This window comes from Leptonotus elevatus, chromosome 12 (assembly GCF_054856555.1).
Source record: "Leptonotus elevatus isolate MCC_2025b chromosome 12, RoL_Lele_1.0, whole genome shotgun sequence".
Lineage (NCBI taxonomy): Eukaryota > Metazoa > Chordata > Actinopteri > Syngnathiformes > Syngnathidae > Leptonotus > Leptonotus elevatus.
In genome coordinates, this window is record NC_141250.1 from 9,676,446 (window position 1) to 9,692,403 (window position 15,958).

General features: G+C 41.3%; 2 protein-coding genes across 6 annotated transcripts in view; one reads left to right on the forward strand and one right to left on the reverse strand.

Moving 5' to 3' along the window:
• Positions 1-15,958, reverse strand: part of arhgef7a (Rho guanine nucleotide exchange factor (GEF) 7a) — a 33,405-nt gene that overhangs the window by 12,601 nt on the left and 4,846 nt on the right. For 2 of the 3 annotated variants that reach the window (XM_086090648.1, XM_086090646.1), the window contains exons 4-10: positions 11,494-11,577; positions 6,110-6,194; positions 5,853-5,986; positions 1,166-1,367; positions 959-1,047; positions 783-877; positions 609-704 (exon numbers count right to left, since the gene is read on the reverse strand). In XM_086090648.1, coding sequence (XP_085946774.1) covers positions 609-704; positions 783-877; positions 959-1,047; positions 1,166-1,367; positions 5,853-5,986; positions 6,110-6,194; positions 11,494-11,577 — 785 coding nt within the window. Of the gene's footprint in view, positions 1-608; positions 705-782; positions 878-958; positions 1,048-1,165; positions 1,368-5,852; positions 5,987-6,109; positions 6,195-11,493; positions 11,578-11,708; positions 11,809-15,958 lie in introns of those variants that run through there. The other variant, XM_086090647.1, reaches the window with a different exon arrangement.
• The window catches only part of aff3 (AF4/FMR2 family, member 3), a 30,831-nt gene continuing 26,737 nt past the window's right edge, over positions 11,865-15,958 (forward strand). For 2 of the 3 annotated variants that reach the window (XM_086090642.1, XM_086090643.1), the window contains exon 1: positions 11,865-12,012. The gene's annotated coding sequence lies outside the window, so the exon portion shown is untranslated. Of the gene's footprint in view, positions 12,017-15,958 lie in introns of all 3 variants that reach the window. The other variant, XM_086090640.1, reaches the window with a different exon arrangement.

Here is a 15,958-nt window from a genome sequence, read left to right on the forward strand (position 1 = left end):
ATGCAAACATTCTCAATTTTGATAAGGAGAAGTTCTGATTTCACAATGTTTAATAATGTGGCAGCACGGGCATAGAATTGAAGTGTGTGTTTCTATAATATTGTGGCCAATAGATGAATAAGGAAAGAGTGCCCAAGGGCATGTCCTCCTGAATGTAGTTATTTTAAAACACATATTTTTTAGATACATTTGGGATATGTATGTGTATACGACTATACGGATTTTCACGTCCCCTTTAAATATAATTAAAAAGAGAAAAAGAAGATTTTTTAAAAATTGGTTTATTTTTATTTTTAAATGATGTTTTCATATATTGATATTAAAACAATATAGCACAACATTTAAAATATGTACAAATAAATCTCCCACTAACTGGTTAAAAGAGGTGTTAGGCTGCATGGCCAAATCAATTGCTGGTGCGTGTTTTCAAAGTTGTTAAAATAAACAACAAAAAATACCCAACCTGTGCATGTATTAACTTAACCCATCTTCATATTTGTAGTACAGAAGGCCAACACTAGAGGGCTCTACATTTATGTTACGAAACAGGCTGCTGATACTGCTGCTGCAGTGGGACTGTGCTGGAGGGGTGGGAGAGGGGGATTTACTTGGTGCATTCCTCCAATGACTGGACGAGCATCTGTTGGAAGGTGCTGATCTCCTCCAGGTTTCCCAGGATCAGAGATACATCAGAGCCGCTGAGCCTAGAGACAGAGACAGTTTGTCACCGTGAAGCTGTATTCGCTTTACACTGTGGCTCTGACTGTGTGATGTGGACGTACTTTTCAAAGCTCTGAAGAGGCCGCAGGTAATTTGTGAGGAGGACCTGGAGGTCCTTGGAATATTCAGTCTCTGTTTCTAAAATGTTCTGCAACACCTATAATACAAGATGGTCAACTGAGGAAAACAATATTACATGATCAATTCAGAAATGAATGTTGCCGTGCAACATGCTTACCAAGTTGTAGTAAGTCTTGCTAATGGCAGATGTGTCAAAGCCTTTAGGTGGACTTTTAAGGGTACCAGATTTGGGGGACACTTGCTTGTCTATGGAAAGAGAAATGAATACAGCAATACCCCATCAGCATGAGCAGTTAAAAACTCAATTCATGCCTTCGAACAGAACACATCTCAACATCTGTAAAAAGACAAAGAAGGCACCCACCGGAGCCTTTGAGTTCACGGACGTAGTTGCTAGGAAACCATCCCGTCTTGCCATTGAGGGTCCCCTCCCACCAGCCCCCATCCTCCTGACGAGTCACGCCTATGATGTCACCCTTGTTAAAGGTGAGCTCATCCTCGTTGTTTTGTAGGAAGTTGAAACGCGCCTTCACCAACAGCTGCTGCCCGCTGTTCTCCGACATGTCCTGGAAAAACAATACATGAGTGTGATGTACACAAACATGCGCTGGCCGGGGGGATTTTTGTGGAACTAGTTCTCACTTGAAAACTTGTTTCCTTTCCACCAAGTAGCACAGGTGGATTCACAATGGAAGGCATTTTCCTCCCATATCATCAAAAGGTACCAAAATAACTGATTCATATCATACCACTTGAGACACCCTTGGGTGGGTACGACAACCAACCACAGTGTTAGTGTGAAGACACACTGCAGTCAGTTCATTGGTTGACAGAGAATCATCACTTCTGTGAATGATGGTAAAAATTAGGGGTGTGCCCAAAAAAATCAATTCTCATAAGAATCGCGATTCTCATTTAGTACGATTCAGAATCAATTTTAAATGTCCCAAAATCAATTTTGATCAAATGATTTAATACTGTCTTGCCTTTGTCTGTGTGTGCCTTTATTTGGAGCGCTGTTCATGTTGTACCCAATTTGGCCACATAGGGGCAGTGTGGTTCCACGCAGTCTAATACACTGTTAAGTTGTAGCCACATTAGAGAGTAGAAGGAAAAGTCACGATCAAGTTATTCCAATAAAAGTTGTTTTTTTTTTGCTGTGGAGCCGTTCTTTTGAGTGATAAAAGTGCCGCGAGTAGCACGCTAATTAGCATTAGCGGGTCAGACTGGAGTAGATCATTAAAATTCCTTGCACATCTATAGATTGAAGCAAAATTCATTGTCAATCAAATCATTTTGAATCAAAAATCGTTCTTAATCGAAAATGGATCCTGAATCGAATGGCAGAACCAAAAATCGGAATCGAATCGCGAGACATTCAAAGATTCCCACCCCTAGTAAAAATGGTTTGGTTTTTGGTTTTATTGAACATATAAACATAAAGAAAACACATTACAAGTCTAAAATATAAAGTGAAGTAAAAAAGAAAACAAGAATAAGAAGAAAGAAAAGAGTTTATATGTTCAAAAGTAAAAAACTTATCTAGTCCTACCCCTTACTTGTTTTATGTTGATAAAATGATAAAGTAATGCATTTCAACAAAAGGAAATGTATAAACCTATACAAGTGCACTTTAACATACGCACATTTGCCAGCGACATATGCACATGAAATCAACAGACACATACCACAATACATCTATAAATCACATCCTCATACTCACATATACAATTTTCATTACACTCATACCGATACATCCAAAGAAATGACAGCATATATTTTGGTAAATGGACTGCATTTATATAGTGCTTTAACTACACCATATGGTGCCCAAAGCGCTTTACAATTAAGCCTCACATTCACCCATTCATACACACACACTCATACACCAGTAGTTGACTGCTGCCATGCAAGCCGCTGCCAAATCCACTGGGAGCAAATCTGAGTTCAGTGTCTTGCTCAAAGACACTTCGACATGGTCCCCAGGGGTGAGGATCAAACCCACAATCTTATGGATGGGAGTCGACCACTCAACCACGCCGCCCCATGATGAACCATAATGTAGCTCGACAAACTAAACTGTCCTAACTTCCCAAGGCAGAAAGCGTTTTCCATTGCACAATATCATCTGAAAACCTCTGGGCATTAAAGGTGGGGTCTTGAGTTTTCACTCAGAAATAAACACTTCATAAACACTGGATGTATACACATGAAATCCTTCTCAATCAACACCTCTGAGCTTTTGTTAATGTGTGGTGGTGACCATCATTACTGAAACCTGATTGGATCACAACTTAACCCGATGCCGCGTTGGAAATAGCGGGGCGCTCTTTGTTTCGGGCGGAGGACTTGCGCTGTACATCCATAACTCCTGGTGTACAGCCACACACGTCATCGGAATGCACTGATCACCTGATTTGGAATATCTGGCCGTGAAATGCAGACCTTTTAAGACAGTAAGAGAGTTCTGCTCTATTTTGATCATAGCTGTTTAAGTTCCACCGTGGGCTAACGCTAAGCTAGCGCTAGAGGAGCTTTACTGTGTAACCAGCAGACAGATTAACTCCAACCCTGAGGCAGCTGTGATTGTGGCTGGAGATTTCAATCAGGTGGAACTCAAGGCAGTACTCCCAAAATTCCGCAAGTTCATACACTTTCCCACCAGAGACAATAACATACTGGACCAGGTTTACTGCAATATACCGGGAGCATACAAGGCAGCAGCTCCTCCTCACATGGGCCTGTAAGACCACATCTCTGTGGAGCTGATCCCAACATACAAACCTATGATTTGCAGGACAAGCTCAACGACCAGAACAGTTCAGATATGCACTGAGGAGGCTTCTTCAGCACTACAGGACTGTTTTGAACTTACTGATTAGGAAGTGTTCATAGATTACTCAGACCTGTAGGCCTACACATCATCTGTCTTGAATTATGTGCAGTTCTATATTTATGCTGTTCTACCCATAAAGTCCATCAAGGTTTTTCCAAACCAAAAGCCATGCTTTGACAGCACTGTGCAGTCTCTGCTCAAAGCTTGGGATGCAACCTACAGGTCAGGTGACAGGCTGGCCTCCAGCAAGGCCCGGTCAGAATTGAGGAAGGGCATCCAGCAGGCCAATCACAGGCACAGACAGCGTATTGGGGGGCACTTCACTGACAACAACCCACGGGAAATGTGGAGAGGCATCAGAACCATCACAGATGACAAGAGCAGCCACAAGCAGGTCAGCCACAACTCTACACTGCCTGACATACATACATAGAAATACTGTTCATCTTCCTCAGTTGGAGGAGCGGCCTCAGTCTCTCATTCTGCAGAAACACCAGGTGAGTTCTACCTTGAGGAGGATCAATATCAACAAGGCAGCAGGACCAGATAAGGTGTCAGGACGGGTGCTGAAGCTATGTGCGCACCAGCTAGCTGGAGCTTTCCTGGACATCTTCAACCTGTCCCTGAAGCTCTCTTCGGTCCCTGTGTGCCTCAAGTCTTCCATCATTGTGCCTGTGCTAAAAAAAAAAAATCGGGCTGTCACCTGCCTTAATGATTACCGCCCTGTCGCGCTGACACCGGTAATCATGAAGTGCTTCGGGAGGATCATCTTAAATCACATCAAGGACATCATCCCTGCAACTCTGGACAGATATCAGTTCGCCTACAGGGAAAACTGATCAACAGAGGATGCAGTCTCCATAGCACTGCACGCGGCCCGGACTCACCTGGAGCATCCTAACACTTATGTCAGAATGTTATTTTTGGACTTCAGTTCAGCATTCCACACTGTGATCCCGGACAAGCTGATACTGAAACTCCACGACCTAGGACTGTCTGCTCCTCTATGTCTCTGGATGAAAGACTTTCTCACTAATAGGCCTCAGGTGGTGAGAATTGGGGACTGCACACCAACCACATTAATCCAAGTACAGGCACACCACAGGGCTGTGTGCTCAGTCCCGCTCTCTTCACCCTCTTCACACAGGACTGTTCAGTTAGTCATCCAACAAATATGACTGTGAAGTTTGCAGACGACACCACCGTAGTGGGCCTCATATTGGACAATGATGAGTCCCACTATAGAGAGGAGATTCAACACCTGACAGACTGGTGTTCAGACAATAATCTTGTCTTGAACACCAGCAAGACCAAGGAGATCATTGTGGATTTTAGGAGATCTAGGAGGATGGAACACCCCTCTCCTCATTCATGGGGAGGAAGTGGAGCAAATGGATAACATCAAGTTCCTAGGAATCCACATTACATCTGACCTCACTTGGTCCGTATACACACAGCACCTGGTGAAGAAGGCCCAACAAAGGCTCTTCTTCCTCAGGAAGCTTAAAAGGACTGGACTCTCGCCTCAGTTCCTAAAAAGAGCCACAACAGAGACCATCCTGTTTTGGTGCAACAAAGTGGTATGGGAACTGCACTGCACAGGACAGGAAAGAGGTACATGAGTATCAGGACTCGCACTAACAGACTGCTGCAGAGCGGTGAACTGCATCACGTCATCTCCAAACATACTCACTCCACTAAACTGCAAAAACCCACATTGTATTACACTTTAACAAAATGTTACAATATTCTGCCTATTTGCACAATTCGTCTGCACTTTTTAATTATTTAATTATTTATGATGTAGTCTAGTTTGGCGTTTTTATACTACGTGCCTTTTTAAATTGTGCCGAAAGCTGCTGGAACAAATTTTCCTTATGCTTGCATAATGACAATATAGATTCTTGACTTGTCTTGATGTCCTTGACACCAAACTGTACTACTTTTCTATTTTGAAAAGGCTTTGGTGGCATCATGTAGGATTTCAGAAATAGACCTAAAACCGCAAATGGGTGAAATTGTCAACCAACAGCTGGTGATGGAATCCAGAAATAATTACACAAAGACTTGAATAGTGAACCGCAAATATGCAGGGAATGACAACTTCAAACAACATGTGCATCTCAAAGCATAAACCCAAAGCTAGCATGGACTACATTACATGGCTATTGCTTTTAACTATACACAACAATTCAGTTTAATTGTTGTAACTTACCAGACTGCGAAACTGGTTCTGCAGCAGCTTGGAGGATCGACCCAGTGAAGCCTGGGAGGCCAGAGACTCAAAGGACTTGATGCGGTGGGCGGAAGAGTGTCGGGCGCACACCGAATCACTGCCCACGCCGATATCTGGAGAGGAGAGGGTGAGAATAAAAATATCTCAGACCTGGTAGATGCAGTAAGCGCCCACGCACGCTCATTGACTACTCAACTGTCTACCAATACAAACCTCTAACACAAAAATGGACTAACCTGCCGTCGCTTTATTCAGAGCCACAAGACTACTCAGCACCTTTGAGAAGTTGAGACCGAGCAGCAGGTCACTGGCCTCAAACGGCTGTGGACAAGACAGACATGTCATAAAACTTCAAACGTTCCCACTCACATCACAGAGTGATCTATGATATTTCTGGTTGTCATCTTTCACAGAATTGATGAGTGGTGGAGGGAGAAAAAAAACACATACTCAGCAGACTTGAACATCTGCAGAAGCCATTGAGCTGACCCTCGTTACCACACACTCCACACATACACGTTGAATTACGCGCTGACATAGGAGCTGACAATGAGTGAAGAACCCCAGCATGCTGAAAAGGCTGTGGACATCATTTTTTGTGTCAACAAGACTCAATAATATTGCTTATCCAATACCTATTGTGTTAATTTCAGGTCATATTCTCAAATCAGAAAAACACTTTTGTGGCTGCAGAGATTGTCTTATCCACTTTAGTCTATCTGAAAATGGATGGGTGAAAATCGGGTAGGTCATTACTTTGTTTTATTTACTGCCGCTTCCTCATTTGTCAGTCGGAGAGCTTCTTTGATTGGCTACATTCCATCAAGTGCCACGTCTGCTTCCCTAACACACAAAGATTTTTGGCCGGAAATACTGAATATGTTCATTATTTAAGATTGCTGGCCCAGACTCATCTTTGACATCTTTGTTATCTGGACAAATCCACACTTAAGACACCTCAGACATAAGGATAATCTTATAAGGCATAATATTTTCGGATGTTTGACATTCTTGGTCAGGAAGGGGCGAAATTGGGACAAAAACACCTTGATTTTTTGTAGGTATACCCAGCCGTAAGCACTTTTTCTTCTCCATTGGCTCTAGTCACTGCAAAACCCGAAGACGATATTTTCATCCATTGCCGATTGATTGGTCAAAACAAACATGCACAAGATGCCACATCGTCCAATCAGTTCGAAGTATTGTACAGAATGTCCCACCTTTCCCGAGCAAATCACCAATGAGCAGTCCGAAATTGATACTGTGAAAAACTCCCTTGAGTGAATCACAATTATCAATCTGGTTACACTGCCTCATTTATATTTAAAAACAAACAAAAACAAAACAGACATCCACATTCACACACACAAAAACAGAGAAGTTGATTCTGGAATTCTTTGCTAAAATTTATGTAGAGAGACTGAACAACTAATATTTTATTGAGCTGATCAAAGGAGGCACTGTGAGCCAGCTATTATACTGTTTTAGCCGGGATATTTATTGAGAACAAAGGGAACATGTGCTCATATAAGTGCCACATGTACTGCCATTTGTTTGTTTGGCTTCAAGCTAAATATGATGTTTGTTCTTCAAGTATAATAAATATAACAATACAATACAACAACAACAACAACTATGATGTCAAAGGTATGAGCTGCAGGCTGCGGCCTATCAGTGGTAGCAGGGAGAACAATCAGGACTTGTGGAATATGAATATGACAGTCGCAAAATAAAGATTGCTTCCATTAAAGCTTAATGTTCATGTTAGTGTTGCTCACTGTATGAATGGCAGTGAGTGTATCTCCGATGATGATGAGCAGCTCTTCCCACTGGTTATGTGTGCTTCAGTAATGCTGAACTTGAGCAAGATTTGAATCTTTATTCTTCTTCCGCTCTGATTGCTGATATGCCTTAAGGTGACGCGTGGACGTAGCTTTGAGTTTTTCAACAGTGTGACACTACAAGTATAATGTATTTGTGTGCATGCTTTGCGGGCTGGAAGAGTTGCAGAAAATTCCCCAATTGTCTGTGTGGGCTTGAAAACATGTATTTCAAAGACAAAATATATATATTTTTAATAAATTTTCTAGAAAACTTCTTGGGTGGTGGCCAATTTACTTGGGTGACCCGCCCAAGTATTAACATGGTGTGGGAAACACTGAGTTACAAATCCTGCAGGTTCAGAGAGGTGACGAGAGTTGTAATAAGGCCTTCATGTGTTAAACATATCATAGGTTAACAGTCAGTCGCTACTCGCTGCCGTAGCTAATCGGCAGGTAGGATCATAGGAGAGAGCGCAAGACATAAGCAACGTTTTTGCAAGCACAAACAAGTGCCACATTTCTGGTCAAAGCAGTTCTAGCAGCTGCGCCAATGTGGGTTCAGAGCTGGCACGGCACAGCACAGCACTTTGGAGAAGATCCAGCTCGGTTCTACAGATGGCCTAATAAGTCCCAAATTACATGTAATCCTGCTCAGTCAAATTTAATCAAAAGAATCAATTCATTTATTTTCAACATGCTGACTCTTGTAGGCACCTTGAGGCTTGAGCAGCTCCTAAGATTAAATATGATGTTATATGAAAAACAGTATGACATTGTAGCAGTAGAACATGTGTAACACGTCAATGAATTAGCAACAAGAAGCCTAACACGGTTCAATTTGCTAACATTATCTGTAAACAATTAAAAAAAAAACAAGGGAGGGAAACGTAATCCACTGTATTTGTTATATAGTGAGTATTCTTAGCATCACATTTTTACCCAGAAGTGACAGTTTTGTCGATCAACCAATGGAGCGCTCGTTTAGCTAAGCTGCCACCGATCACACCATTCTGCACTACTACAAGGCTGCACAATACAGAATACATATTTTAGGAAAGATCATTTAGAATGGAATACTATACCATACAAAAATACCTGTCCTGTCCGTCTGGTAAAACCACAGACCCATTGACCTTTACCAGTAAGCCTACACAAACAGGCTTCCTCTCCCCAACACAATCGGCAAGGATATTCCTTTGCAGACATTTCAGCTGTGTAGGACTGCTGAAGGGCCCGCTTCATTCAATCGTTTTCTCTGACCCAAACTCGTCGGCTGGCGATCCAGCCAAGAGGAACGCTGAGGAACACTGAATGGCATTGTCAGGAGGAGCGTGCTTCAATGACCCATGTGTAGGGGTGAATCTACCGCCTTACACGACACACTACCCTCTATTTAATTAGGGATATTTTAGCATTCTTATCAGTCCCAACCAACAACTTGAAACTGTAAAGATAAATTGCAACTCGCTTAATTCAGAAAAACACAGTCACGGAACCAAAATACCAAACAATGACATCAATTGAAGACTATAACGCAGGTTAATAAATCATATTCCATTCAGCATATCGTATCAATCAAACATGCCCTCTCTGGACTATCAGAAGCAAAGCAGATCAATTAGTTCAATCAACCATATTGGCTTGGGCCCTATTTCCACAAATCAGTACGGTTGGGTTCAGTTCAGTGCACTTTCCATTACAGTTCCGTTGCAAAAAGAATTAGAGAGTAGAAGGAAAAAGTCACGATCAAGTTATTCCAATAAAAGTTTTTTTTTTCCAGCATGGAGCCGTTCTTTTGAGTGATAAAAGTGCCGCGAGTAGTGCGCTAATTAGCATTAGCGAGTCAGACCGGAGTAGATCATTACAATGCCTTGCACATCTATAGATTGAAGCAAAAATCATTGTCAATCAAATCATTTCGAATCAGAAATCGGCCTTAATCGAAATCGATTCGGAATCGAATCGCGGGCCCAAAAATCGGAATATAATCGAATCGTGAGACATTCAAAGATTCCCACCCCTATACAGTACATTTGTGCAGTCAGTGTTATTGTTGTAACTGGCTGGAAACGGATTGACATTTAAATTCATTTCATCAGGGAAAATTGATTTGATATAATGGACACTGTGGACAGTGGGGCCAAATTCCTACAATATGATCCCTATGATTTTGTTGATATCTCTGCTTCAAAGACAACCAGTAACTCATTTTGATTTTGCCAAAACAAAACAGTCATGTTTTAAAAATGCAACACAAAACTGCAAGGGTAACATTTTGGGGAGACACAGTAAAGAAAGCCCCCACCAGCGACTGCCATGTCGCCATGATGCATCTTCTGCACATTATGATGTCACAAATATGTGACACTACCATAGGAGAGGGGAGGGGTTGAGGAGGTGGGCATAACTTGAGTCAACCACAACAGATGGACCAACGCGGATTTCTTTATTATCTGGTTTATCTGTATGACATCAAATTGGTTGATAATTGCTGATAATTATCTGCCACCGATATTATCGTGCATCCCTATAAAATATATGAGTAAATACTGCCACTACTAGTACATTGATTTGTCCACACCGGCTATACAGTGCATTTGGTGTTTAGTTATGCAACTGACGTCACACCATGACATGGGGGTTGAATTAATTTGTGTATTGCAGAGGCAATTAGTTAGATTAATATTATTGAAAATTAATGGCAAAGAGGTTGTTAGTAAAAAAGAAAAAGAAAAAAGGACCATTTAGGACCTTTAATGCTGTCCATTTGTTTTATATTCATGGAGTGAAAATGTTTTTCATATGAATATTTACTATAATCATGACATCACGATGTTACACGAAGCGTGCAATGAACTAGTTTGCCTGAGCAGCGTAATAATATTTCATCAGACAGCACAAGAAGGCGTTCAGTTACCACCGTGATTCTTAAGTGTTTTTCATTTGATTGTTTAAAATTAGACTTAAACCGATCTGATCCGCTGTATCGGATGATATTTAGCATTTTATGCAAAACAGGTAATCGGCTGTAATGTCTTAATTTGTGATGATGTCACTGATCGGCTCTGCAAAATAAGCCATTGCTTGTTATATTCAATGTTTATCAGCATTTTTTGATATTGTTTATTTTTATCAATGTGTTCTAATTTATGTATTTGTTTCTTTGTCGCCACAAAAAAAGAACTGTCGTAAACCAAAAGATTTGTGCTTTCATCTGGGGAAAATAAAACTCCAATGATTTTCTTTGCGTTTGGAGTGAAAAGAAACATTGTACACATTTCGAAGGTAAATGTTTTTCATTGGACAATGACAAATGGGTGATGATTGTTGTTTTGTTTTGTTCTAAGAAAATAGATAATTGTATTATTTTCAGTTCCCATTTAAAGGAAACGCAGTTTACCATGATCTAGCAGTAGCCTAGTAGTTGTGAGTGACAACAAAGCTACGCATGAGCACATATAATTGCATTTATTAATAGTACAAGTACTAAAAGCTTCTGCATATGTAAATAAATTCAAATATAAGGCATGTAGTCAGGCAAAAGGGAGACTATTCCATCAGTGGCTGTCTAGAGATGTTTGCTATAATGTTACTAATGTGGTCGCCACACAGCTCCAAGCCAGCCGGGCGATGGGTACTTGCTCCCGGCTGCAGCCTCCTCCCCCTGCCAGCACAGCGGCAAGCTTTGTTTCACCATCTCCACTTTAAGCGCTTTACATTAGCATTTAAAAAATAAGCTTGGGGAATATAAAATGTTTTGGCGATGTGTTAACTATTGACGTACGCCGGACTCTTACCTCGACGCGGAAAGATGTGCAGCCCGTGACAAACTCCTTTATGTTGCTCAGACACTCGCCGTCGTTCTTTGGCTCCTGGTAAATCTGAAAGGGACGAGTAGAGCCAACATTAGCGGCACATTTCCACTTCTCTGGCTTGGGGGCTTACTTTCCTTCGCGTTCTGGGGAATTTAATAACCTTCGAAAATAGTAAATATAAAAATCCACAAACACACAGCGGACCGAGAGTTGGAGCGCATGACACCCCGGAAGGCTGTGCTCATACTCCGCTGTGAACTCCCGTAGAGAACCGAAGACATCGAGGAACAGGGTTGGATTCGCATCGGAAGTGACGTCGTCAAGATGGATTCCTCTTTATAAACTGATGTACGTTGACAAGCTCTTCACACTTACAGAAAGTGGAGTTAAGTATTCAAACGGCGATTTTACTACGAAAGTGAAGGTAAATAAAAACTTAAGAGCACCGCACACAATATGGACGAACGTCAAAGACCAACTTGAGGAAGACTCCCAGCTTCAGTGGGTACACACAAGGATTTTTAACATTTTAACCGATTTAACAAAAAGAAGTGCCACTGTGATGTGTGTTTAAATTCTAATGTGTTCCATATAAATGTATTCTCAGCTGTCTACTATCTTTATTTTGTATTATTTGCTTTGTATGCACTACTTGAGTTACGTACATTGGAAATTTTTGGGGGCCAATCAGATTTTAGGCTTAACTTGTCATGTCAATTTAATGTGCCCAGGATCAAGTAGTGCTGTCTGATATAATTTAGGCCTGCCGGCTGCCGCACACCGAGCGACACGGCCATAACCCACACATTGACATTGGTTTCATAGGTGTTTGATGGCTGCCACTACTTTAACTGAGATCGAAAATTCAGTAAACAGTGTTGCAATGTCGCAGATGTAACAGTGAATCCCAAATTACATGTCGTAAAACAGGACCACAACCAAAATACAGTTAGAAGTGAGAGTCAGCCGGCTCCTTCAATTGCCAAATTGTACGACACATTATACTGTGCATATTGTTTGACAATAATTCATCTCTCCATTTTCAATACCGCTTATTCTTTTCAAGGTCACTTGAGCCTACACCGGCTGACTTTGGGCAAAATGCAGACTACACCCTGGACTGGTTACCAATCATATCATAGTCACCAAACCTATCACAACGGACAATCAATCACTGAGTGGGACTCACGCTGCCTGCACCAAAGTCAGGAAAATATACTAGTGTGTACCATTACACCATCAGTGTAATTTACAATAGTACATAGTTTATCATTTCTTATGTACCTGTGGTGGGCAGTACTACTAAGGGGGCAATCTTGTAAATTGGTCTAAAAGTATGACATTTGGTACACTGGTACTTTTTAATATGCTCTATCCAAATCTGCCGGGAGCCAAAGCTAATTTTCAATGGTGCCACTATAATGGACGATTCAAATTGACTGCCCATCAAAAAACAATTTCCTTCTTATTAGTTGTAGAGTTACACATTGATACACTTTTTGGTTTTATTTATTTATTTATTTTTGTTTATTTATTTTACTACAAGGAATCTAAATCTGTAATCAATAAATCAATTCATGTGTCAACAATGAAGATACATAGTGCCTAATACTATGTAATACTACAGACTGGGCTTGGCCAGTTGTAAGTATCTGGGCCTGAGTGAGACTCACAAAACAACTTGCCTATCATCTGATGCATCTTGCCTTCTATGTGCAGGGCACCCATCATTATGACCTTGTCCTCACCCACAGTGCCAGGGAATGCCCACTGCAGCTGCTTGGTATAGCAAACAGGGGCTTGTGCCATGTAGTCATTCCATAACTCGACTGTATGAGACAGAAATGCCAAAGGCAGTGGCATTGTTGATCTGTTGTTTCTGTCTGCCATCACCATGAAGCTTGAAGTTCATGTTCAGAGGGAAAGGGGTCCCTCAATCTTTGTTGTGCCTGATGTTGACTGATTTTGTGGCATGATGTGAATCTTTACTAGTGTTGTACATGATCTGTTGGCCAATGACATTTGCAATTCATCAGTTCTTGCAAATTTTCACTGGTCTGTTCTCGCAAGACCGAGGGTCCCTGTAGCAGAATGTTGAGGAAGGAACTCAGTTGTCCAGGGACAGGAGATGTCACCGAATCTACGACAAATAAACCACTGAATGGTTCTTGTCTCTGGAGACAGCATTTTCCTCAGAACCACTGCTGCCCGCATCAGAAGCAAAGCATCATCTTGGCTCAGCTGTGTCTTGTGACCTTCTGCAAGAAGGTTGCCAGCGTTTCGATTGGTTGATACGTACACCTGATTGCCCTGAGAAAATTCTGTCCACTCAGGAAGGAGCTTCAAGAGGTACTCCTTGAACCTTGTGGCATGAGGTTTCCAAGCATTTGGACAAGGAGTACCTTATTTGTGCATCATCTCTCTCCAGTGATGTAAAGTCCACTTCTGTTGGCATCTGAAGTCGGTCGTTGTCCTCTTGACAGATATAGCACAGTTTCCAGTTGATGACTTCTTCCATCCTTGTATTGTTGTAACTTAAGTAAGCAGTACTCTAGTAGTAAAATATTGTTATTGTCCTTTTCGCAAGTTATGGTTACTGACTTGTAAGAAGCAAGACTGTGATGTATGATACACAGTAAATGTGTATATTTGAATCTACAACAAAATTACAACAGCAAAACAAAATGTGTTCTTGGCTCATGTATTGAAGCACACAAATTTTTACACAACAGGAATGCTACAATTCAAATGTGTCCTAATATATTTGCCCTTTTCTGTTGTCTGTACAGTGAACAAACTTTACAAGAAAAGAATTAGCGCCAAAAACCCATAACGCATAGAGTGACCAAGAAGTAACATATTGTAATATACACTGACAAATCATCTAACATGGCACTGTAAGTCAAGCTTTTGCATCTATATGGCAAGAATAAGATAACATCCAATAAACTTGATGAAAACGTCTCGACGCATAGTTTTACCAAATTTTTAATTTTTCAATTTTGACTGTCGGCTGCATTGAATTTTTTAATGCGGCTTCTCTTGTCCATACCACTCTAAACCAGATTCAGATTTCTTGATGCCAAAAACCATTGAAAAGTGGTTTTATATGTAATTGTTTAACGTTTCTTTGACACATAATGGAAATATCTGTTTTTGACAGGGGGCCATTTTGAATCATCCAAGAATTGGCTTTGGCTCCCGCCAGATTTGGACAGAGCATATGAAAATCTATCAGTGTACCAAATTTCATACTTTTAGACCAATTTGCACAATACTTCCTAGAATCACCCTTAAAAGGAACCCTGACTGTCATGACAAGTTTGCTCTGTATTATTTATTTGGTTGTTACTAACATAACTATAAGATTCATTTTTCAAAAATCATTTCCAGTTTAATACATTTTGTAGAAACTTTATTTGGACGTATGCCACCATTGTTATTTACGTCGCAACGCATTCAGTGCGTAGTGAAACGCCAATAAAGAGAGCACGGTAAGCCTCTGTTGCGTTCTTAAAGGCACGAACAAAACTCTTGAATGCGTGTGGTGAATGACGTTTAGTTTACTGCAGTTTTTTCTGTTGCAGCAAGTTGGTTTATATGTGCAGAGCTAATCACCTGGTGTGCGGCAGGGAATCGCTAACTGCATTTTTTGGGGACGATTGTCCAGTTTAGTCCGTTTTAATTCATTACTCAGTATGAGGCAGGCCTAAAACTACATTACTACTACATAGTAGTCTGACACAGTTTGTACAGGGACCCAACTGCCCATATTAGGGGTTCCAAGAACCCATACATTACTACATGGTTGAACATCTTCTCCAAGTCCACAAAGCACATGACCGGTTGTGCGAACTCCCATGCACCCTCATGTACCCTGCTGCGTGTGTAGAACTGGTTCATAGTTCCACGGACAGGACAAAAATCACACTGCTCCCCCTGAATCTGAGCTGTGACTTCCTGATGGACCATCCTGTCCAGAACCCCTGAATAGACATGACCAGGGAGGCTGAGGATAGCCCCCGCAACATCCAGAGCCATTGTATAGGAACTCTGGAAAAATCCATCCCTGGAGCCCTGCCACCTAGCACTTTGCTCAAACCACCTTGGTGACCTCAACCCCAGACACAGGAGAGCCTTTGAGAGTGTACTATATGGCTTTAAGAGGCACGGTAGCGTGGTGAGTGACGTGGGCGTCAGTGAATGAGAGTGTAGTTAGCTATAGCTGTTAAATGTCTAGCCCATTAACAAGGTTGTGTGTTGAGTGACTCTGCATTAGTTGTGGCCATCAACAGTTTTTTTATGAATGTGTGTTTTTCTTTTCTCTTTTGCTCATAGGTTCGAGGCGAAGGTTTTGATTCAACCTTTCTTTGTAATCGAAACATACAATGTTGCAGTCAGTAAAATGAGGTTCCACTGTACATAATCTTGGATAGATACATATACA